The sequence below is a fragment of the Crocodylus porosus genome, unplaced genomic scaffold (assembly GCF_001723895.1).
Source record: "Crocodylus porosus isolate Cpor-Errol unplaced genomic scaffold, CroPor_comp1, whole genome shotgun sequence".
Taxonomy (NCBI): domain Eukaryota; kingdom Metazoa; phylum Chordata; order Crocodylia; family Crocodylidae; genus Crocodylus; species Crocodylus porosus.
Genome location: NW_017728950.1, coordinates 66260709 through 66284254, shown reverse-complemented (window position 1 = coordinate 66284254; position 23546 = coordinate 66260709). Strand labels below are relative to the sequence as shown.

Genomic DNA, 23546 nt, shown 5'->3' with positions numbered 1-23546 from the left:
TACTCTGTGCCTTATTCCCTTAATATATGAACTTCAGGGCCTGTGGTGGATGTTACATTTAGATGTGATTAGCCACTGAATCATGTCTTAAATAGCAATCCACCTACATGTTTAGGCAATTAGTGGTTTGATAAAGGAAATAAGACACAACTTTATTCCACTAAATATGTATAGTAATTTTGAGGCTGATTTCCATCATGCCTTCAATTGAATGTGTGGCAGGGTCCCTGCTAAACAGCCTGAGGCTGGCCTTATGGTAGGCCCAGGGACCAGCTCCAGTACAGCTCCGGGACCACACTGGAGTCTTGAACTGGCTCTGGTATGGTCCTGGGGTGAAGACCAATAGTCAACTAATTGTTGGCTCCAGCCGTGGGACCCCACTGAAATTTTGAACCAGCTCTTTGCAGTTCCAGGGCTGAGACCGACAGTCGACTGTCAGTCTCTGCCCCGGAACCACACCACAGTCTTCAACTGGTTCTAGTGTGGTTTGAGCTGAGAGGTCCAGCTGATTGTCAATCTCAGTCCCAGGAGTGCAGGGAGCTGGTTGGAGACTCTGATGGGATCCCAAGACTGGAGCTGACAATCAGCTGTTTGTTGGTCTCAGCTCTAGGACTGCACCAGAGCCAGTTTGAGACTTTGGTGTGGTCTCTAGGGCCATACTGGGTCCAGACTCAGGCCTCACAATGAGGCCAACAACAGGTTGCTTGGTGGGGACCCTGGCATACACTCAATTTTCAGGCACAATGGAAAATTACTATACTTATTTAGTGGAATAATTTTATGGCTTATTTGGAACTTGGATCTGATTCCCGATCCCAACATCATTCATCCTGCCATGCATGTATGTGGGAACTGATCCCATCATGCCATTAAGAGAATGTGTGCCAGGGGCCTACATAATAGTACTTTCTAGCTGCCTGGATTCTGTGAAGGTTAATCCTTAAATGCCTAGTTGCAATTTAGAGGTTACAGCATGGGGGCAGCACTGGCACTTAGATGTTATGGCATCAAGGTATTAGATGTTTAAGTACCATTCTGTGGCTACATATCAGGTGTTTGTGTCTATCAGTTGTCTATAGTCTATCAATTGCCTCTTCAAGTAATTTTATAATATTGCAGTGAAGCATTGCCAATTGATTTTTTGAAGCAGATGTCACGGATATAGATGGAGTTTGATACAGCAGAACTCTTTCTCTTGTTTTCAGCTGTGGAAAGGAACAATCTGATGAGGCTTGCTCAGACCATACCATTTACACCAATTCAGCTCTTTGGTAAGGGCCAGCTTCTTTTTTTGGGTGGTGATGGTGGTTATTAATAGCATTTTTTAAAAGAAAGCAGTTAAGAAATTTCATAGGATGAATTCATTTAAATATGTATAAAATACACTTGTTCTCTGAAAGGAATAACTTCATTAATTAAAAAATTAAGAGATCTTGTTATAAAAAGCCAACAGGAATTAGCTGGAAGTATACTATAGACTATTCCTACACCTGGAACTACATATATCAAGTCTACCAGAAAAAAAGGGTACTGCACCATAGAATTCCATAGAATTAATCTAATGGAAGGGATTAGACATCATGGATCCACAGAAGTTTGCATCAACAGAAAATCTGACACCAGACACTTGAGTCGTATGTCCTTTTCTCAGAAGTGGGTTTCACAATTGCTAATTGCTAGTGTTTCCAACACAACCAGATGACTAGAAAGCCAGTTCCTGCAGGTAATTAATGAAACTATGAGCATACTGAACATTCTGGTCTTCAGAATATTTAGATACCTTTCTTAAATTGTCAAAGGAAAACCGAATGACAAAATGATAAAAGGTTGAGATTTCCAAAATGCTATATTACTATGAAATGTTTTATTCTTCTATCAGTCTTTCATTGCTTTGTTTAAATTAACACATGGCTAATGGTTATGCCTTAGCAGCAGCTGCTCCTGTGTCACTTGATGAAACTAAACTCCTTTGTCCAGGGTGTTCTGAAGTTAAAATCCACTGTTTTCATTGTATTCTAGCCTGGTCTCTTTTTGGGTGATCTCAGTTATTTGTGCATGTAAGTGGCTTTGTTAGATGTTTAAGTACCTTTTTGTGGCCACTTGTTAGGTGTTTATGCATCTATGTTTTATCAGTTGCCTCTGCAAATAATTCCGTCACAAAAAAGGAAAAACAGGCTTTCAAAATCTGTGTTTTCACAGAAGACAACAGTGAATAGGTGAAGAGCACAATATAATTACAGTGCCATAGGAAGACAATATATGTAATTGATTTGAAATTCCAGAGAAACTTTCTGTTTGCAAGAATAGTGCTGTTGACTGGGGGAGACTTGCTGAAAGTTTGTGAAAGTTTGTGACATAGAAATTCTTATAAAGAAAGCCCAAGTCTTAATTTAGAATAAGCTTACAGCTCTATGGTTATTTGTTTTAGATTGTTCCCATCACCTTTAATTTATACTAAAACAGAACTATACAGATTAAAGGAAAGAACCATATCCTTTTGGATTCAGACAGCTCACTGGTTCCAGTGTATTACAGTGATTTACTTTCCCTCACCCATGCTTAGTAGTGTCTTACTTCCCAGGTAGGCCAGCTGTAATCAATGAGATTTATCATGGACTAAGGGTATAAACAGATGCAACAACTGTATTATTATCAAAGGTATCATGTTTTACATGAAACCTGCATGTTTCCATGATGATAAAAGTAGCAAAAATGCTAAAAATTTGTCACTGTTTTATTTGGGGTCAAACTGAGTATGATTAGTGAATGTGCACTGCTATAGGATCATTCAGGCATCACAGTTAGATCATAACAGCTTCCAAGTGGCATCTCACCACTCCTTTTAAAGCAGTTAAAAGGTATATTTTCCATATCTGCAGATGCTACTCAATCTGAATAAGGATTGAAAATTTCAGCCCTTTGCTTTTGGTATGCCCAGTTTACTCTTTTCTGGTTAGCAAGACTGAAAGAAGGGAAAAATATATGAATGCCAAGAATCTTAATTATTTGTTTTCTGTAGGATAAAAATAAATCTTGCTTAACATTCTTCTTCCATCATAATTGAGGAAAAAAAGTAGGAGAGAGGTTCAGGATATTTGTTTTTAGTCAATTATTGATCAGATGCTAGTATTTAAAAAAAAAAAAAAAGATTTAGATGGCAAACATCCCTACAAGCCAGGAAAACTGCTGATACTGGGGAAAAGCCATAAAAAGAACATGACCACAGTTTTATTTGACAAGATCTTCTTTAAATCAGTGCAGTTTTTTGTGTAGAAGAATTCATCTCAGTGCCCCATTGTGCTGGCACTGGATTTAGGACCCAGATGCCTTGTTCCAGAGGTACCCAAAACACTCAGACCAACCATGACTTTTCCATTTTATAATAGGCAAATTTATTGATACATGGTGATAATAGAAAAGAATAATAAAATAATAATAAGAAAAGGTTCTCTCTTGAATGTCAGATGTCAGCAGCCTGGAGGTTGGAGGCTGAGAACCATGCCCTCCCTTCCACCCTCCAGTGGGTTGGATGAGATGGGCTGGCACCCTCTGTCCATAGTGTCTTGGGTTCCCCTCTTGGGGACCTTTCTTCAGGACTGGGACGGGGACGTTTTGTTGCTCTAAAGTCTCTGCTTTTGTATTCTTTTTCCCTCCTGATGACTCTTCATCCGTGGCTATCACTGATTGGTCTCTCTGGTCATCATACTGCCCATATTCTGTTCTATCAGCATATTCTTTTGTTTCACAAGCCCGTCACATACACACATACTAATTTGGGCTTTCTGGGCCTTCTCCTAATTTGGTCTGTTCCCCCAAAACCAGAAAGCTGTGTGAAACTGTGAGAGAATCAGGCCTGTAGAAATCAATTAACTCTTGCTGTTGCCCTGAACTGTTGTTCTAATGCACATATACTTACTTACAAATCAATTCCCAAAAGCAATCCTCTAAATACCATTTTCTAGTCATCCCGCTGATGTCCCCAAAATCGAGCTGCAGTGACCCTTAAGCGGTGCATGGCCTGCTGCATGTGCCAGAAGTTCAGCTGGAAGAAACAACAAGAAACAGGAGATAATTCAGGCATCTTGTTTCTCTTTGAGTAGCATAGCTGGTATTCTTGTGAAATTCTGTAGTTGCAAGCTATAATATAGGGTAAGACAATGTAAATATCTAATAGTGTTAGATTTGTGATATTTATTTATAAATGAAACTTCCTTTTACTGCAGCTGGAGAGGAGGTGACAATCTACAGACTAGAAGAAAGTTCACCTTTGAACCTAGATAAAAGCATGTCTTCCTGGTCACAGCATGGGATGGCTGCAATGATCCAGGTCCTATCTCATGAAGAGATGGATGGTGGCCTCCGCAGAGCCATGAAAGTCATTTGTACCTGGTCTGAGAAGGATGTGTTGAAATTGGGCCAAATCTTCATTGTGAAGTCTTTTCTTCCTGATGTGGTTCAAACATGGGAAAAGATATTTCATGATGGTACAGTGCTACACCTTTGCCTCAGAGTGAGTATATATCTGGAGGGAAATGGTTCAACCCTGTTTGCCACATATGAAATGTATTGCTACATGTAAGGCTTTCTGGAGTGATCTGCTGTGAAATGTCAGTGTCATAGTTTCATAGATGTTAGGGGCTGGAAGAGACCTTACAGATCATCGGGTGCAGGCAGGAAAGATTGCTGGGTTCTTCAGTCAGTTTATGCATTATTTCTTGTCCTCCCCTGGGGGGACTTGGTGAATAGATGCTCCCCCAGGCCCTGATGTACTCCCCTGATATACTTATAGGCTTCCACCATGTCCCCTCTGAGTTTTCTCTTCTCAAGGTAGAACAGTCCCAAGTCTTTCCGCCTCTCCCTGTATGACCTGGTCTCTAATCATGTGCATGGACCTTTTTGAACTCTCTCAAGATTCTCCACATCCTTTCTGAAGTGCAGTGCCCAGAACTGGACACAGTACTCCAGCTGTGGTCTCACCAAGGCTGAGTAGAGCAGGAGGATGACATCCTTAGCCAAGCTCAAGATGCCTCAGTCGATGCATGCCAGTGTTTGATTAGCTCTGCCATAGCACTATGGCATTATATTGGTGGCTCATGTTCATTTTGTTGTCTATCATGACACCTAGGTCTCATTCAGTTGTGGTGTTGGCACTGCCAAGCCTGTAAGTGTGTTGTGGATTATTTCTGCCCAGGTGTAGCACATTATATTTCTCCATATTAAATGACATCTGGCCACCTTTCAAGCCTGTCCAGGTCAGCTTGAACTTCCAGTCTGTCTTCAAGTGTTACCATGCCCCCCCCCATAGTTTGGTGTCATCAGTGAAATTTGCCAGTTCACTTTTAATATTCAAATCCAAATAGCTGATGAACATGTTGAAAAGCACTAGTCTAAGTACTGAGCCCTGAGGGATGCCACAGGTCACTTCCTGCCATGGTGACTCAGTTCTGTCAATCAACACTCTTTGGGTCCTACTCTGATCTCTGCTGAAGAGAGAGGGATGAAAAAATAAATCCATCTCCTTTTTATGAGTAGTAAGCAATATTAGTAGAGTTCTTCCTTTATTCGTGTTATAAAAGCAATGCTCATAAGTAGGCACTTTCTCTTTTTAAGGAAATACAACAGCAAAGGGCTGCTCAGAAATTGATATTTACCTTCAACCAAGTGAAGCCACATACCATTCCCTATAGCCCAAGGTAAGGCGAAATACAACTTCGTATTGTGTGTCAGTAATGGCTCTATGAAGTCAGTCAGTTTTAATCAAGAATAACGTATATACTGTGAGGCCCCATCTACACTTGCAAGTGAAGGTGTGATGGGACCTAATGTGTGATTCACCTAATTGCATCACCTGCCATGCCACATGAGCAAGGCAGGAGACACAATTGTGGGATTACATATTAGATCCCATTGCATCTTATTGCCAGTACAGGGGGAGCCCAATTCCAGGCTTCCTTTTAACCAGCAAGAAGCAGGCTGCTATGGCTGGGAGCCCCATGCACCCCAGTTGAGTGGCTCCCAGCTGTGGGGATTGGAGGATTCCTGCTGCGATGATCTCCTTACCCCAAGGGTACAGGGAAGTACCTGTAGGATCACTGCAGGGGTGTCCTGGGGATGCAGGAAACTCCTAGGCCCACACAATAACCACAGGGGTGATTTTCCCCCACTCCAGGGGTTCAAGAAACCCCCCATGGCTGGAAGTCTGCAGTCATCCTCCAGCCCTAGGGTGGGGGGGATCACCCTGTGGTAGCGCTACAGCTCTGGGTGTTTCCCTGCACTAGAGCCCTAGGGATCATGGCAGCCACAATCCCGAGAGTCTCGGGGGGTTTCACAGGGCATGGTGTACAGTTGATGGGGCTCCCAGCAGCAGGAGAAGCCCTGTTACACATGCAAATTAAAGCTGGATAGCAATCAGCTACAGTAAAATCCCTGTTGTCCAGGATTTTACTAACCAGCACACTCTAGTAGCTGGAATTTCTGGCTGGCTGGCAGATGTGGGGGGTGCAGGGGAAAGCTCGCACAAGGCTGCTACTGCCACCACCCATCATGCTGTGCTGCTGCTGCTCCGTGTGCAGCCGCCACCACCCTTCTACCCTGCAGTCCACATGTGACCACCGCTGCCCCCACCCCACTCCACATCTGGGCAGAAACCCTGTGCCTTCAGGTAACCGACGTTTTTACATTACCGGCACCCCACATTCCCACTCATGCCGGATATCAGGGATTTTACTGTATGAAGGTAGTACGTTTTCAAGGCCTAACTTTATAGTTGGTTGGAACCTTTTATTGTGTGACAGCTACTTTGCACGTGTAACTGCTTTCTGGGTAATTGCCCAGTTAACCAGTTAATTGTTAAATACCTGTTCCATGTATAGGGGGCCTTAGATAAATTGACTGTGACTATCACCTATATCTCATAGCCTCTTTCTTCACTGCATTAGTCAGATATTGTGCAATGTCCTTCTCATAATAGGTTAAAAATGGACTCTGATGCTCGGTATTTAAAATGTGTTTGAATGTAGGTAGTCAAAAAGGTAATCCAAGCTTACAGGTAACATTTATTCCTAGAAATAATAGTGTCCAGTATGGCTTGTCTGTATTTGAATGAGACTTGATCAAAGTGGGCTCTGGATTACACCCTCACCAAGCAAGAAGGAAAGCACAGCCAATCTTTAAGTTCTGCTTAAAGCAGCTCCATGTGTGTCAAGGGAAATCCTTTCAAGCATATGAACTAACTTATAAAGCCCGGTGCAGACTGCATTTGAAGAATCCCTTATATCACCATATTTTGAGTGTCCCTGTGCATCTGTATTCATTTAGTAAAGCAGATCATAATTTGGTACTGAGTGCTTACAATAAAGTTTTACTGTTTCTTTTACAAGGAACTTTATAGAGCATAACAAGAAACATTTGGTCTTCTGCTCATAAAAGAACTGAAAGTTTTATCAAAGTGAAAATGGTTTTCCACTTCAGAATAGCAGAGCTGCACTTTTAGGAATGCACCGATCTGGCTTGGAAAATGTTTGGACCCAGATGTTTGAAGGCTTGTAATTAAGCACGTGTTTTGTCATGCACACTGTGAGGGGCTTTCCCTTCTTTTGGGGGTATTATCTCATTTTTTGTACATCAATATCTCTAGGATTATCAATATTTAAATATTTATCACATGACCTCAGTTGGCTATTGGTCTGTGGCTGTGTATAAAGCCTGATCTAAATCATAGACTTGTAGGGTTGGAAAGAACTTCAAGGGTCCTTTAGTTGATCCCCTAGCACAGATGCAAGATGTATGGTGGATTTTTTTAAATTATCCTAGACAGAAGTCCATTCAGCCTCTCCTTGGCAACTTCTAGTGAAAATGATTCCATAGTTTTCCTAGGCAGCGTGCTCCATTGTCCTAGTGGTATTACAGTTAGGAAGTTTTTCCTGAGCTTTAACGTATGTCTCCTCATTTCACAATTTTTTCTCCCTCTTCTTTACGAAAACCTTTCAAAACTAACTACTATTGTTTCTTCTCCGAACTTCCTCCAAACTAAATATATCTAGTTTCTTCATCCTGCCCTTTGTCCCCCCACAACCATGATTTGCATCCTCAGTGGCCATGTGCAGTTCCAGTAGGCCACCGCTGAACTTAGTGGGTAGTCATCGACAGGATGAAACATGGTGTGTGTTTTGCCACAACTACAGCCTGGGTTGTTGCAAGACCCCAGTGGTGGAGGTTGGCCATGCAGAGACCTGGCCTTTCTGGAACCTATTCAGCAAGACCCCTGATGGTGTGGCAGTGATCTGCAGTAGATCTGTGCCTTAATATTGCAATTTTTCTTCTCCTTTATCTTCACTCAGATGTACTCTTCAGTTCAGATGTCTCCCTACTTCTTGGATGTCAGAATGAGCATTTTTATACCTGATGTTCAAGGCAATGCTTCAATGTTTTTCCTTCGATATATTCTTCCAGAATAAACATACTGCTTTTGATATTCAAGTAATGAAAGTTATATCACCATGTTTCTGGAATTTAGTTGCTATCAATTTAGTTACTGTTTAGCCAATTTAGTTACTATTTTCTTTGCATACTGTGTTTTACAGTTCATCTTGCTTCTTTCCTATACTCTTTGCATCAAAGACTACCCAGTTATTTTTCCTCTTGCATCCCAATGATAGTTTCCCTTGCCCTTTCCAGGATTTAATCCCTTATTTTCCAGTCCTCATCTCTTGTTCAGTGGGCAGTGAATGTTTTTTGCAATTTCCCATTAAACCTATATTAAAGTTATTAGGAGTCCTTCCATTACCTTCAATGGTCATGAATCTGTACTAAGGTACTATTACAGTTGATCTTAGCCCACAAGAGGCCAAGGAGCAAATGGCATGTTCTGCTAGCTACATCATTATCTAGCAGAATATACAATATTAGAAACATTTTGCCCCCTATATCTACCGAGATGCCTTAACTAAGCCTTGAAGTAGCAAATGCTGTTTCTTCAATTAATTTTAAGGATTTCAGACTTTTTACTTAGAGACTGGCAGGAATACTCCAGAGTATGCTGCTTCTCCACCAACATTCCAGTGCACTGAAGTGCTTTGCACTGAGATCATTCCCTGAACCATCAGCTTTAGCAGGTGGCTAGCAGCTTCAGTAGCACTTCTCAGGCATGATTCCTTCTATTTACTGGGTGTGTCAACACAAGACATTTTACCACACAATGGACTAATTTACTGCATCATCTTCTACATGTGCAGATGCTTACTGCACAGTCACTTAGTCTACTGTATGGTTAATTTGCTACCTGCCAAGTGCCTCTCGCACCCAGTGCTTTGGCTGCCACTGCTGAGTATGCGGTTCACTTAGGGCCTTGGTGGGCGGGGGCAGTCACTGTTGCTGCTGCCGCAGCTGGCACTTTCACTGTGCCTCCTCCACCCAGGCCTCATGGAAGAACTCCATTGTGGCCTCACGGATGTTACACAGCACACAGGCTGTGATGATGACCCAGGGACTGTTGGCTTTGGCAACCTTGAGGTGGGCAGTGAGGGTGCACCAGTGTTCCTTCAGGTAGCTGAAGGTGCACTGCAGCCCATGCACCTGTTGGAATGTCCAGCTGGCTGGTGTAGGCCTGCCAAGGGAGGAGCAGGTAGGCAGGGTTGAGGAAGGTGGGACCACAATCTTGCTCAGCTGGTGAGACACAACTGGTGCAAAGCGCCTGCTTTCCACCAGGGCTGGCATGGTAAAGTTGCAGAAGACATGGGCAATGTGGGCACTGCCAAACCAGATGGTGCTTATGTTGGTAAGACACTTTAGTGGCCAACAACGGCCTGCAGCATGACAGATTGAATGCCCCATCAGCTATCGTAGCGGTGGTTGCCACAGGGCTGGCAGGTGACTGAGATGTGGGTCCCATCCAGGGTTCTGGTGCGCTGGGGGAAGGCCAGGGTGTGGAACCCTGCCACCACCTCCAGGAGGTTGTGCATCTGGAGCACGGTGTGCCACAGCATGTCCTGGAAGGCACTGTAGATCTCCAGGACCGCTTCTCTGGCAATTGCCTTGCCTATGCTGAAGAGGTGGATGAGGTAGTGCAGGCTGGCAGGTGTGACCAGCCTGAGCAGGGTGTTGGCCAGCTGGGTGTCTGCAGGGAGGGGCTGGTTCATGGTGGTGGCTTGCTGCTTCAGGTGTGGGCAGAGATGATTGAGTTGCTCCTCAAAGGTGGTGTGCATCATGTGAAATAACTATGGCCACTGATCATCATCCCAGGTATGCTGGACAACATGCAGCCACCAGCCCTGGCTGGCCTGGCAGGCCTAGAGGCAATGGGGCTGGAGCCCCAGGAGCTCATGGATGTCACTGATGGTGGTGTCCATGTGTGCACTGTTAGCATCCCTGCCAGGGTCTGGGCCACAGCAGTGTGCTGGCAGGAAGCCTCAAACACTGCAGTGAGTCAGTCCACGTGGCCATGCAGCATGGAGTGGCATGCAGGGCTGAGACTGACCTGGACCAGGCAATGGTCACCATGGTGGTGAAACTTGGTGAGCAGGAAGCAGGAGCCTGGGGCCATGGGTCATTGTTCCTGGGGTCTGGGGGTGGAGCAGCCATCACATGGTGGGCACAGGCTCTGGTGACAAGTCAGAAATGGTTGTGCCAGCATGATGCAGCCTGCTGCAGGCCAGAAAGGCAATTGGCCAGGGAGCACCATGCAGGGCTGGCTTTTAAAGAGGGCCCCTGGCTGCTGGCAGCTGTGGCCGGAGCCTCCAACTCCCCCTCACTGCTGCAGGGGGGTAGTGCAGGGCTGGAGGAGCCTAGGAGCAGGCTACTGCCATAAGCAGCAACTCTGCTCCCAAATGGCTGCACATGTAGACACCTGCCCATGGCACTTCTCGGAAAGTTACTGTAGAATAACCCCATATGTAGATGCACTCACTGTTACCTTCTACCATTAAGAATTGTCTGGGTTGAGTGAAGGCTGTAGTCAGGGGAGCATTGTCCTGTGACTGTGAAGATACTCAATACCTTGCCCAGCTGACAGCATTTTTACCCCACAGGTTTCTGGAGGTTTTCTTATTATACTGCCATTCAGCCAATCAGTGGTTGACCGTAGAGAAATACATGACAGGCAAGTTCCGCAAATACAACAACAACAATGGGGATGAGATTACTCCTGGTAATTTGCTGGAGGAGATGATGCTGGCCTTCTCTCACTGGACTTACGAGTATACCCGGGGGGAACTCCTTGTCCTGGATTTGCAAGGTAACCACCAGAATATAGTTTCATAGTTTCTATTGTCGGAAGGGACCTGAGCAGATCATCTAGTCCGACCCCCTGCCATGGCAGGAAAGAATACTGGGGTCAAATGACCCCAGCGAGATGTGCATCTAACCTCCTCTTAAACACCCCCAGGGTAGGAGCCTGCACCACTTCTCTTGGAAGCTGGTTCCAGACCCTAGCCGCCCTGACCGTGAAGTAGCGCCTTCTGATATCTAACCTAAACCTACCCTCTGCCAACTTGTGACCATTATTCCCGGTCATTCCTGGCGGTGCTCAGGGGAACAGTGACTCCCGCAATGCCTGCTGATCCCCCCTGACTAGTTTATAACAGGCCACAAGATCCCCCCTCAGCCTTCTCTTTTGGAGGCTGAACAGGTTCAGGTCCCACAGCCTGTCCTCATAGGGCCTGCCCTGTTGTCCCCTGATCATACGAGTGGCCCTCCTCTGGACCCTCTCCATGCTGTTGACATCCCTCTTGAAGTGTGGTGCCCAGAACTGGATGCAGTACTCCAGCTGTGGCCTGACCAGTGCTGCATAGAGGGGGAGGATCACCTCTTTGGACCTGCTTGAGATGCATCTGTGGATGCATGACAAGGTGCGGTTGGCCTTCCTAACTGCCTCCCCACACTACCGGCCCATGTTCATCTTGAAGTCAATGATGACTCCAAGATCCTTTTCTGCCTCCGTGCTGACAAGAGGGGAGTTCCCTAACCTGTAGGTATGGTGCCGGTTGTTCCTCCTGAGGTGCATCACCTTGCACTTGTCTGTGTTGAAACCCATCCTATTCTCGTCTGCCCACCCTTGTAACCTGTCTAGGTCTGATTGTAGCCTGTTGCATCCTTCCAGTGTGCCCACGTCCCCCCACATCTTAATGTACATTACTTATTATAAAACATGGTAATATCCCTTAGAAAACTATGTTGAATTCAACTTAAAAAAGAGGGGCCACATTCTGTTCCCATGTATATACAAGTAGATCTATAGTACCCATGGACATGGTTGGAATTATACAGATAGAAACAGGCATCTACAGAGAGACTCTAGATTTACACAGGTGTAAACTGGAGCAGAATTTGGACCCAGATCTCACATTTCGGTATACAAATACCATGGAGTTAAACAGTGTATAGTAATGTTTCAATTGACTGCTAAGTATTAAAATATTGTAATCATAAAGCACTTTTATGAGACTTAAATGTTTGTAATAAAAATACATTTTTTGGAAAGATAAAAATTGTCAGTAACTGGCCTGATTTATTAATAAGTCTGTAGGTGGTTTAAGCAAGCTGCAGGTCTGGGAAGTATTTCCATAGACCAGCTGTTCACCAAACAACATGTTGTGTGGTAGGATTGCTTTACAGTATGTGTGTAAAAGGAACATAGTATATTTCAAAGTGATAAAACATTTGACACATACAGAAGATGAACAGCTCCCATCAAGCAGTATAAACACCATTGTTTGTCAGTTCTGTCAAGGGAAATGTGTACTAGTAGACAGAGGTTTAGTATATTTACATTTTACAGCATTCAGAAGCTGTGAATTACAATGAGATATACTTGCCATGCAAAATAAAGCCTATAATTCCATGCTTGCCTTCATTTGATTTCGGCTCCAGTAAGGATATGTCTGTTCAACTACTTATGTCTTCCCCAGGCCCTTACACCCAACCATCCACTCTTATTGGAATACCAAGAGGATCAAGATATCTAGACATGCATTTTATACAATTTATTATAATACATGCTATATTAATAATAATCTATAGTCATTGGGGTGTGTTGCAGTTCTTTGGATGCTTTAGCATACTGAGAGCCCACTTTATTGTTATCTGTACACCCAAGTCCATCACAAATCTTGAACTCGTCACTAGTGGACTAAAATTACTTCCATAAACAATAACAAATATAAATTCCTTTCAGACCAAAAGCCCAATCATTTTATCAGATGTAAAAGAATCACCCTTTTTGTCAGCATGTACAGATATGTTTTATGATCTACAGTGCAAATGGATAATTATATTAGCTATGATGTCAAGACAGGCTACATAAAAACGGAGGTTTAGGTTGGATATTAGGAAAAACTTTCTTGCTAGGAGAGTGTGAAGCACTGGAAAAAGTTGACTAGAGAGGTGGTAGAATCTCAATACTTGGAGATTTTTAAGGCCTGGCTTGACAAAAGTTCTGGCTGCAGTGATCTAACTGAGGATGGTCCTACTTTGAGCAGGGGTTTGGATTAGATGACTCCTGAGGTCCCTTCTAACCCTAATTTTCTATGATTCTGTGATTCTGTATTTGCTGTTCTAGGAGAAATGCTTCTAGGAGTAATTTAATCCCAGTTGTTTCCAAGTTATTTTTCTCCTGGGAGCAGCCATTTTTACCCTGGGCAAAAAAAAAAATTAAAAAAAAAGGCTTGAACCACATATGCTTGTGGTTTCTCTTGGGAAAGTAGCAATTCATCCAGGAGCAACTAAAGGTCTGTACTGGGCCATGGTAAAATCCCATACATCCCAGTATAACATCGATTTAAGGAAAGGAACCACAAAAGAGTCTCTTTTCCTATGTGGTATTGATTGGATTTACTTATCTGACCCTCCCTCTACAAGCACCACTAGAAAGCTAGGGGGCAAAAAGGGCCCAAGCATCCTTATGCTACCTGATGATACCTAAATGAAGGGACATATTCTGATGCATTTTCTTTCTTTGAGTAACACATTTCTCAAGTACTGGGCATATTGAAATTAATAGGATTTTGCTTATGGATAACTTACTTTTTCCATCCTAAAAAGAGCCTCATTTTTCTGTAGTTGCATCAGTTTATCCATAGTTAATGGTGTCTTAACCATTTGGGCAAGCCTTGAGTCCAGCCATAAGTACACAATACGTTAGGGGCATTTAATATCAAGAACCCAGTGAGCATACTAAATGCTTTGAAGTTTAATTTTCATAGGCATGGCATTGTCTAAAAAGATCTCTTGGCCACTGCAAGTGCAACACTTTTATGATCTACAGTGCAAATGGATAATTTATACTAGTTATGATTTCATGACAGGCTACATAAAAATAATCTTCTCTTGTAACACACCCTGTTGATTTTATTGTAGGTGTTGGGGAAAATCTTACCGATCCATCTGTTATTAAACCTGACGACAAGCAGTAAGTTTGCTATTATGTAAGAGGTTCACTTTAGATGATTTGTAGATAATGATATATTTTTGGAAATTGTAACCTTCTAAATAAGAGATCTTGATTTCTTAGTGATGAGCTAAATATTTGATTTGTGCATAGTGTTTTTTTTTCTTTGATGATTATACAAGTCTGTGGAGCCTAGGGAAATCAGAAAAGTGGACACGTGAGATGTCTGGTTTCTGCCCTTACCAATGAGTCTGATGATAATGCTTTTAGATTGTTTTCACTTTGTGAACATTTACTCTGATCTTCATGGGGAGACACTTAATCCTACATGAAGGCCCACTGAAGTCTTAGGCTGGGAAGTGTGCTGCACAGATCTGAATGCAGGATTGGGGCCAATACCTAGTTAGATGCCACAGTAACCCAAGTAATAGGTAAAAATCATTAGCCTCATTTCACTTGAGGGGATGCAGAATTTTTGATATATTAAATGACCTGATTGCATCATAGAGCAAGTCCATTTTGGAACCAGGATTAAAATTCTTACCCTGTTACTCCAGAACCCTTAGCATTATAACATTCATATTACTTGGATCATTAGTAAGCAATAAACAAACACCCATGCAATAGTAACTATCACTTTTAACAGCAAATGAATGGTTACCAATTATATAATGTTGATTATTGTCATGGCATGCAAATTATGCTAGGCATCTCCCAGTAAAGTTAAAAAAACCCAAACAAACCCCAAACAGCTTGCACAATTCATCAGAGTACATGCATATTTGACGAAATGGTAGGAAACATGTTGAAGGACAGAAAACACAATAATAAGATTGTGTACTCGGTACAGTGTGTGGAGCAAACATACTTTAAAATATGAATACAAATGAATAATGGACCATTTCATATGACTGAAGTGAATGATGTTTTCACACTGACCTCAGTGGAAGTAAGGTTGGGGCCTAAATATATTTTTTCAGGTTTGATATATACATTTATGCCTATCATGCCACAATACTCTACCTTGGCAATTCACTCAACCCGCTATGCACCTTTTGTTTTCTCTTTTCTAAAACATGGAAAATACTTAGTCCATGACCATCTTAACACCAATTACCAGTTTCTCACTTCAGCTTAATAAAATCAGGTTGTTCAGCTTATTATTTAAGAAACCCCCCAAACCCTTTTTTTCCTCTGTCATCTTCAAAAATATTTCTGTATTCAATGTTCTAATTAAAAAGGAGACACCAGTTAATGAAGTAAACCACAGCTTGATTTTCATATGGTAGGGGAGATCCTTAAGAACTGCAAATTCCAGAATAGTATTTTGACTTGGTGATCTGGGAGAATATGACAAGGATGCCGCAGATGGAGCCTGTATGCAGCTGGCAGCATACTTGTACACAGGGATAATCCCCAAGGCATGCTTCCTTAACAAAAATCTTTCAAATGCACTGTCTTAACTTACTCTCTCATTCAACCACCAGGGAAAATTTCTGGCAGTATTAAGTTCTGCTTTATGTTTTGATAACTTATTTAACCAAAAGTCAAGTGCTGCTTCAAAATCTGCTACATAGAGGCATGGCTTTGAGTTCACTTTAGCTTAGATATCCAGAAGCGAGTGGGTATCCTCTGACTGATGGGGTGCTGATACATATTTTAAAACTACTTTTATTATTTATGTTTTGTTTCTTTGGTTCCACTGATTCAAGGGTTCATTGGTAAGGTAATTTATGTGAGAGAATCAAGTTGTTATCTTGCAGTGGGTCTTTTCTTTCATGCACCCTTATATGCTACCTTGAAATGGACTTTTTAATACCATAACCTACTCTCTGGTGCCTGTGATCATGTAGCGCTAGATATCAGAACACGTTAGTAGTTTATATGTACTAATGCAGTGCTGAAAGTACAGAACTCTTTGGGAAGGGTCTACATTGGCCTAAACTCATAGCCAGATCCTCATCTGGTATAAATCAATATAGTATCTCTGACTGTGGTAGAATTATATTGATCAACACCAACTCAGGTTCTGTCCCATTAGGTGTGCAGGGTGGAAACCTGCATTTAGGATTTAAGCCAAGACAGTTGAGTCTTTACTGCTCAAGGAAACTCAGTGAAGTGTCCAGACAATTTCAACCCAGCTCACTACTGAGAGCTAGAGGTCAACAGACTAGTTTTAAGTAGTTCATGCCAGACAAAAATCAAGTGGGTAGCAAGCCTTCTATTTGACGTTTAGCATACCTTCACGGTAAGCATTTTACTTCACTCCAAGGGAGAGTGGAATGTACTATACATATAGAAAATTTGCTTTTTTGCCAATCTCAGTTGCCAGTCTTAGTTCCTTTCCTTGGAGGTGACGTATTTTTGAGTGGGGAGTAGAGGTATATTTGTGAAGGTTAAATTATAACAATTATAGCTCTTGCATTTCAGAGCTATAATTGATTTCAAATCTTAAAATGTGTTTTGCTCTGCATGTCATTTAAATAAAATATCAGCCTTCATAACATTTTTTTTGGAAGTTTTTTCTTGGGTGCCATCTTCCATGATGTCTAGAATGTCAAATTCTGGATAATAATGGCAGAGCAGTATTAAAATTAAAATCAGACTATGTTAAGGATCTGCTGTAATTATACAGTATTTCTAATACACGTATGGTTTCTTTTGCTTCTGTTTGTTACTGTGTCAATTTCATCCCCAAAATGTTGTAAGTGTCTACAAATGAATTCCTTAGTAACACTGTTGAATTGCTCATGGAGTGTACATGCACAGAAATGAGTACAATAGGATCAGGTAAATGAAGAGCTTTTAAAAAACACAGTGGGAACATCTGCATATGCTATTACTGCACATGAACAAACTCCGGAGCTTATTGCTTTGGAATTTATTCTTTCTGGTTGCGCTATTTTAATGTGTGCCTGAGAGCAGTTAACTCTGGAGCAATAAGCTCCAGAGTTTATTTGTGTGTAGCATGTAGAGCCAAGTCAGAGCAGTCCAAGCTGGCCAGGGGCAGCCCAGGGATGCTCCAACACAGCTCAGTGTCCTGTGGAGGGGCTGGCTGGGGCATGAAGGAGCTTCAGCGTGGGTATAGCTGGCAGGCAGCACCCTTCTACCCCAGCCAGCAGGGGCAGCATCTACACATGTGCTGCTGTGCACAAAAAAACTCTGCAGCAGGGTCATACTACCCTCCTGTGGAGTTTAGTGGTTTTGTGTGCACTAATAAGAGCACAGTTGTAGATGATGAGACATTTACTCCATGGTTAGTCAACTGTGCAATAAACATCTCGTGTAGACACACCCGAAGTGAGGTATTTTTGTTCTTTGCAGTCTTATGCTTTTAGAAGGTGCTGATAAGATCCTATTTATTTGAGGAAACCTGTTTTAGTTTGAACACAGGAACAGCTTGTTGACATAGTCTGTTCAAAATATGGGTTCAAATCCTAATGAAATGCTTAGTTTCTATCCCTAAAAACCCTTATGGCCATGTCCCCATGAGCAAGGCTGTGCAGTTGATGTGTGGGGAAAAAAGCAGTGGCACAAATTCACACTGTTGCTTTTTGCACCAGCACATGCCCCTGCACATTGGGTTAGCGTAGGAAAAAATGCTCTGGGTGGGGCTGGAGAGATTGGGGCCAGCACCTGAGCTGGCCCTAGCATCCTTACCTGTGGTCCTGGAGGCCTCCCATGGCTCCAGGAGTGGTGATCCAGGCACGCGGAGCTTGAGTGGCAGTTGGAGTGTGGCTCTGGCTGGCCAGGCTCCTGTTTTGGGTGGTGCAAGTTACAGCCATGTGTGCTGTCCTGCTTTCTTCTTGCAAACTTTTTTGCTACATTTAGCTCTACATTGCAAATATGCAGCTCAGAGAACCAAATCACAAGCACAAGGTACATTTTGCAGTGTCACAAAATACAAGTGTATGCTCATGTGGATATGGCCTATGTGTCCATTCATTCTGTGAGCATCAGATCCTTGATGCAGCACAACCTGTGTGACAGGAGAAGATGGAAGAAAGACTGTCCCAATAGCCTTTACTACCTAAATATCATAGAGCCAAACTCTGACAAAAGTGTTTTTTTGGGACTGAGTGAATCTACCAGGGATTTCTAAAGTGAAAAATGGAACATAGTGGCCAAAGTTAATGCTACACCTCTGAAATTGTGTTATAGCTACTAAGTACAGTTGGTGCTCTTTATTAAGATAAGTAGAAGAAAGCTCTCTTCACCAATCCCTGCTGATCTCTCTAGTCCAAAACTAAGTACATTTCTTGGAGCACAGGATATAACCCTATCTATTTACAAGTATTCAACTGTAGTTTGTCTTGATATGTAGACTGTATCTTATTGAATATTTTACCCAATGCAATTCCAGTAATCAAAAGAGTAAAATACAAACTTTTTATTCTAGATTTGCAAACTTTTCATTTCTTTAAGCTTACAGTGTTCCTCATGGGATAGCATGAAAGAAGTACTTGAGCTCACTGGTATGATGTTATTTTGTTTCTTTTAGATCTGGAGGCATGGTATTTGGACCCGCAAACCTAGGAGAAGTTGCAATTAAAAACTTCATTGCAAAGCACCACTGCAACTCCTGCTGCAGGAAACTTAAACTTGCTGGTACGCACAGTAGAATTTTACTGTTTTGAGCAAACGTTAACTAGGAAGCTGTTTCATCTTATTTCTAGTCCTTGTGTATTATTTTCCTGTTAGCAAGTTAAAGGCCTTAGGGCTCTGAAGAGTTGTGATCAGCACTAACAATGATCTTTTTCCTGAGGAAAGCTGCTGCTGCTGACATGGAGCTGCTTTTCCATTCAGAGGTTTGGTAAAGTGTTTCTGTACTGATCTCCACTGTTTCTTTTGCACAGCAATCTTTTCCAGATTGGAAGCTGTCAGTCAGAGGTCTTGGGTGTATAATATAAGCATCTACCATTAAATACTCATTGAATTATTTCCTTCTTCAGGTAAAGTAATATAAAAAAAAAATTCCCAGGGGATCAATACGGTTAGCCACTGCAATAATTTTTACTGTTGAAATAAGGATCTGTGAAACACTATAAAAATCAGCAATGCATTGGCCTGTGGAGGTCTCACTATGATTTTTTCTCAGTCCGTAGATGTTGCCATTAACCTGGCTCTATATTTAACTGACTGACAAAAATAATTGCTGTTGTGGGTAAAATATGTAATGTAGTGGAGGGTGAATTGCTGTATCTATTTCTAATGAAAAGTACCTTGATTTTAATGATCATATTAAGTTCAAGAGCAGCCTAAGTCTGAATCAGAGGTTTCAATGTTATCTTTTGGGTAGCTTGCCTCTACGGCAGGTGTAATTTGAAAGAAAGTATAAAATTGGCTAAGCACCTGAATAGAACAGGGATCATGCTACTTGGGGATTTCCCTGGGTCCTGATCATGGACCCACATGTTGCATCCTCCTCCAGCTATGGTGGGCCCTTGCCAAAGTGAAATCAAGCTACTATAGTATTTCCTGTTCCCCCATGCACAAAGGGTTAACATGCATCCTTATATTTGGGTTTGCCCTCTGTATATTCGTAAAACATTTGCTGCTTATATCGTTGATTTTGTTTTTCTCCCTTATTGCCTTCCCCACTCATAGATTTAAGGAGAAATGACTATACACCTGGAGGGCTCAATCCATCTTTCATAGCAGAGACAGACACAGTTGCAAGAACAACTAAAGAGGATGGTGAAGACGATGAACCTCTGGAGTATTACACCCGATTGTGATGCAGGATGTCTTCTGGTTTCCTGAGCACATGAGACAATTCTGACAGGACAAAATAAATAAGCATGACATTTCTCCATGCTCAGAATTGGCGCATCTTAAGAACATGGGGACCACTTTTCTTTTTCAAGAGAAACCTTAGTTATTCGCCTTTAATGAACTAGTGTTTTTCATTCTGATACTAGTCAGTAAGTTGGCTGGTAAAGGTGACTGTTTGGCTTATTATGTACTTTTTGTTTTACAGTGCCTTATCTGAAAATCTGATAAAGCCAAATGCTAGTCATTGAGGGGAAAAATGGGATTGATTTTTTTTTTTTTTAATATATTTCCAAAGTACTAATTACATGCTACTTATCTGCCTGGTATTTAATCTGTTCCCCATGTTCAGTAAAATAAAGTATGTCTGTGTAAATAGTTACTTATCAGATGCACAGTCTATGAATCTCCTTGCATTGGAAGATCTTAAGGAAATTAAGAAATTGTTGCCTTTTTCAATGATGCTAAAGTGAACAAAAGTTCGGGTTGATATAATGGATATTTGGGAAAGGATTGCACTACATGATAAGAACCCACTTTTGTGTTCCTTTCGCAACCAGAAATCTCACTGAAGTTAAGCAATGGAGAACTGGACCTGGACCACTAGTATAATAGAACTGCACTATTTTCCATTTTGTAATAGGTGGGAAAGTACATAATGCCTTTTACATCCTAAATGTTAGAACCTTTTACTTTAGTTTGGTCTTTCTTGAAAATATTGTGTCTTCAAAACAGATCTCAGTTTAAATTTTAAGGTGCAGTAAAAACTTCAATAGGCCCAATGGATAAATAGAATTTTTATTTTTGCTATTTAGTGAACACTGTAGATACAAGGCTTTTCTCCCAGAGTTTGAATTAATAAGTTTATAGGTACATTTTCTTTTAGTTTTTTTATTGAGATCCAAGTTTAGACATGAATCCTACAGAGTCTTACGCAAATTCCTAAATGTATGCACTGAGATTTCAGTGGAATTGCGTGAAGCATGAAAAATGACACGTGCGCATCGTTCTCTGATGGATCGGAACCTTGGTGAGTGGCATTAGATAAAAGGCCCACTACAATGCTGGACTTTGCAGTAGTCGATTTTTTTTCTGTAGACATGTTAATGCTCAGAATGTCAAATGTTGAAGCATAAAGCAATAAAAAAAAAACCCATGCTCAAGAAATTAATCCCAGATTCCTAGTTGTGGCCTGCACTGTATCACGTGGCTATTGTGGTCCTCTTTTTTCCCCCTCTTGTTATATCAGAAATGATCATGAAAAACAACTGTTTTAAATCTATAAAAAAAGGCAATGTAGTTTACTATGTGAAGGAACATTGCAATGTCCCTAGAATGTTATGGTCCACTGGATAGTGGAGTTACCTGGGATAAAATCTTGGTTCCAGTGAGGTCAACAGGAATATTTCACAAATGACTGTAGTAGCTTCAAGAGTTCCTGGAATCACAACATTCTGAAACTTGAGGCTTTCACTGCAAGCAATGGGAATACTCCCATTGATTTAACTGTTAGCTGTATTAGGCCCTTGTTGGGCTTCCATATTGGGCTCCCTTTGTAGGGCATGACATGATGGCGTATGTTTGTTTTGCTTAAGGTTATAAAATATTTGGGAGTCATGATAGTGACACTGGATTTGGACCTAGCACCTATACCCTTGTTCCAGGTGAACACAACCCTCAGACCGACCCCAACACTGGCCAGCTAATAGGTAAATTTATTGATACATAGTGATAACGAAAAGCAACAATAGAAACAATTCTATATCTACCAGTCCTAGGGCTGTCATCAGTCAAAGTACATCTGGTCAGGATGCAGGCTCCACTCTAAGGCTCTTTCTTGTGGGTGTCAGCAGTCTGGAGGTGTGATGCTGAGGCCTGCAGCCCCCCTCCAGTGAGGTGCATGAGATGGGCTGCTGGTGTGTACCCTCTGCCCATGGCAGCCTTGGGGACCCTTCCCAGGAAACAGGGATGGGGATGGGAACCCCTCTCAAGAAAGAGGAGGGACAGGGAGGGACGGGACAAAGAGAGAGATTATTTGTTAATCTCAAATCTCTGCTTTTATATTCTCTTTCCCCTTGATTTCTGATGACTCTTCATCTGTGGCTGTTTCTGGTTGGTTGTCTCTCTGTGGTCACACGTCCATGTAGACTTCTGGGCCTTCTCCTAATTTGTTCTGTTTCCCCCAAAACTGGGACTCAGCCCCCCTGCTGCTCTTGGGTCTCGTGGCTGGTGTCACTTACCTTGTGTTATGGGAAAGTATGGTACATACTTCTCTGGTTCCCAGGCTGTGTGTCCTTGTTGTGTTAGACAACCTGTCTACCCTGAAGGCTGTGATCTTGTGTTATGGTATGTCCCCCTTAATTCTCAGGCTGTGTCCATCCATGGGCCTTGTTGTGCTAGACAGCCTGTCTGCTTTCAGGGCCTTGAGAAGCTGTGTGTGTGTCTCCTAAGCTTTTTAGAAATCTATTTAAACCCCGCTGCCCATTTTGACCCCTTATAATACATACATCTATACCTATAAGCCAAATTTAAAAAATCAGGCCTTTAAATGCCATTTTTAAGCCAACAATGAATGGCCAATGATTACATCCATTGACAAAACCATCTGGACAGTATTATTTGCAACAGAGCTGTTTTTGAAAAGAAACTACCTCAGGGAGGCACTATAATTTTCAACTTAAGTTCTTAAAAGATTTTTACTCTCTTTGCTATCTTCATAAAAACTAGGGGACATCTTTTTGTGATACTTTGCTGTCCTCTTTTGGCAAAAATGGACATCCTGTTTTTTTTCTTAATTGGGCAACTGAGCATGTCAACAGATTGTTTGCTTGTTTCTGCAGAGCATCATGAGCTATTTACCACAGACGAGGGTATTAATTTTTGTTCCCTTTGCTGTGGCAAGATGGTAGTCTTTTACAGCAAGAATTTGGCAAGATCTGTTTTCAGGAGCTCCTCCCCTATGTTTTGATTTGGGAAAGCCCTTAGCCATGTACTTAAGGTCATCCATAGTTTAAGGAGAGCACTTGAGTGTGTTTAAGTATGTGCTTGACTTCACTGGAACTTAAACATGTCCTTAGAGATAAGAACTGTTGAAGAACTGTCTCGGATAGAGTTGCTTTCTTGAAATGTTGCTGTAAAAGGCTGAAGTATTCAATGTCTTTTTTACCTTGGCCTTCACAGGCAAGGTCAACTCCCAGACTACTGCACCTGGCAGCACAATTTTGGGAGAAGGTGAGCAGATATCAGTGGTGAAAGAACAGGTTAGGGACTATTTTGAAAAGCTGAACATGTACAGGTCCTTGGGGTTGGATGCAATGCATCTGAGGGTGCTAAAGGAGTTTGCTGATGTGATTGCAGAGCTGCTGGCCATTATCTTTGAAAACTCATGGCAATT

General features: G+C 42.0%; 1 protein-coding gene across 4 annotated transcripts in view; it reads left to right on the top strand.

Moving 5' to 3' along the window:
• TRPM6 (transient receptor potential cation channel subfamily M member 6) overlaps nt 1-20534 on the top strand; it is a 115833-nt gene extending 95299 nt beyond the window's left edge. For all 4 annotated transcript variants that reach the window (XM_019555265.1, XM_019555268.1, XM_019555264.1 and 1 more), the window contains exons 33-39: nt 1206-1271; nt 4224-4510; nt 5611-5693; nt 11025-11230; nt 14350-14401; nt 18882-18988; nt 19988-20534. In XM_019555265.1, coding sequence (XP_019410810.1) covers nt 1206-1271; nt 4224-4510; nt 5611-5693; nt 11025-11230; nt 14350-14401; nt 18882-18988; nt 19988-20118 — 932 coding nt within the window. In that variant the 3' untranslated portion in view covers nt 20119-20534. The remainder of the gene's footprint in view (nt 1-1205; nt 1272-4223; nt 4511-5610; nt 5694-11024; nt 11231-14349; nt 14402-18881; nt 18989-19987) is intronic.
• The last annotated feature ends 3012 nt before the right edge of the window (nt 20535-23546 follow it).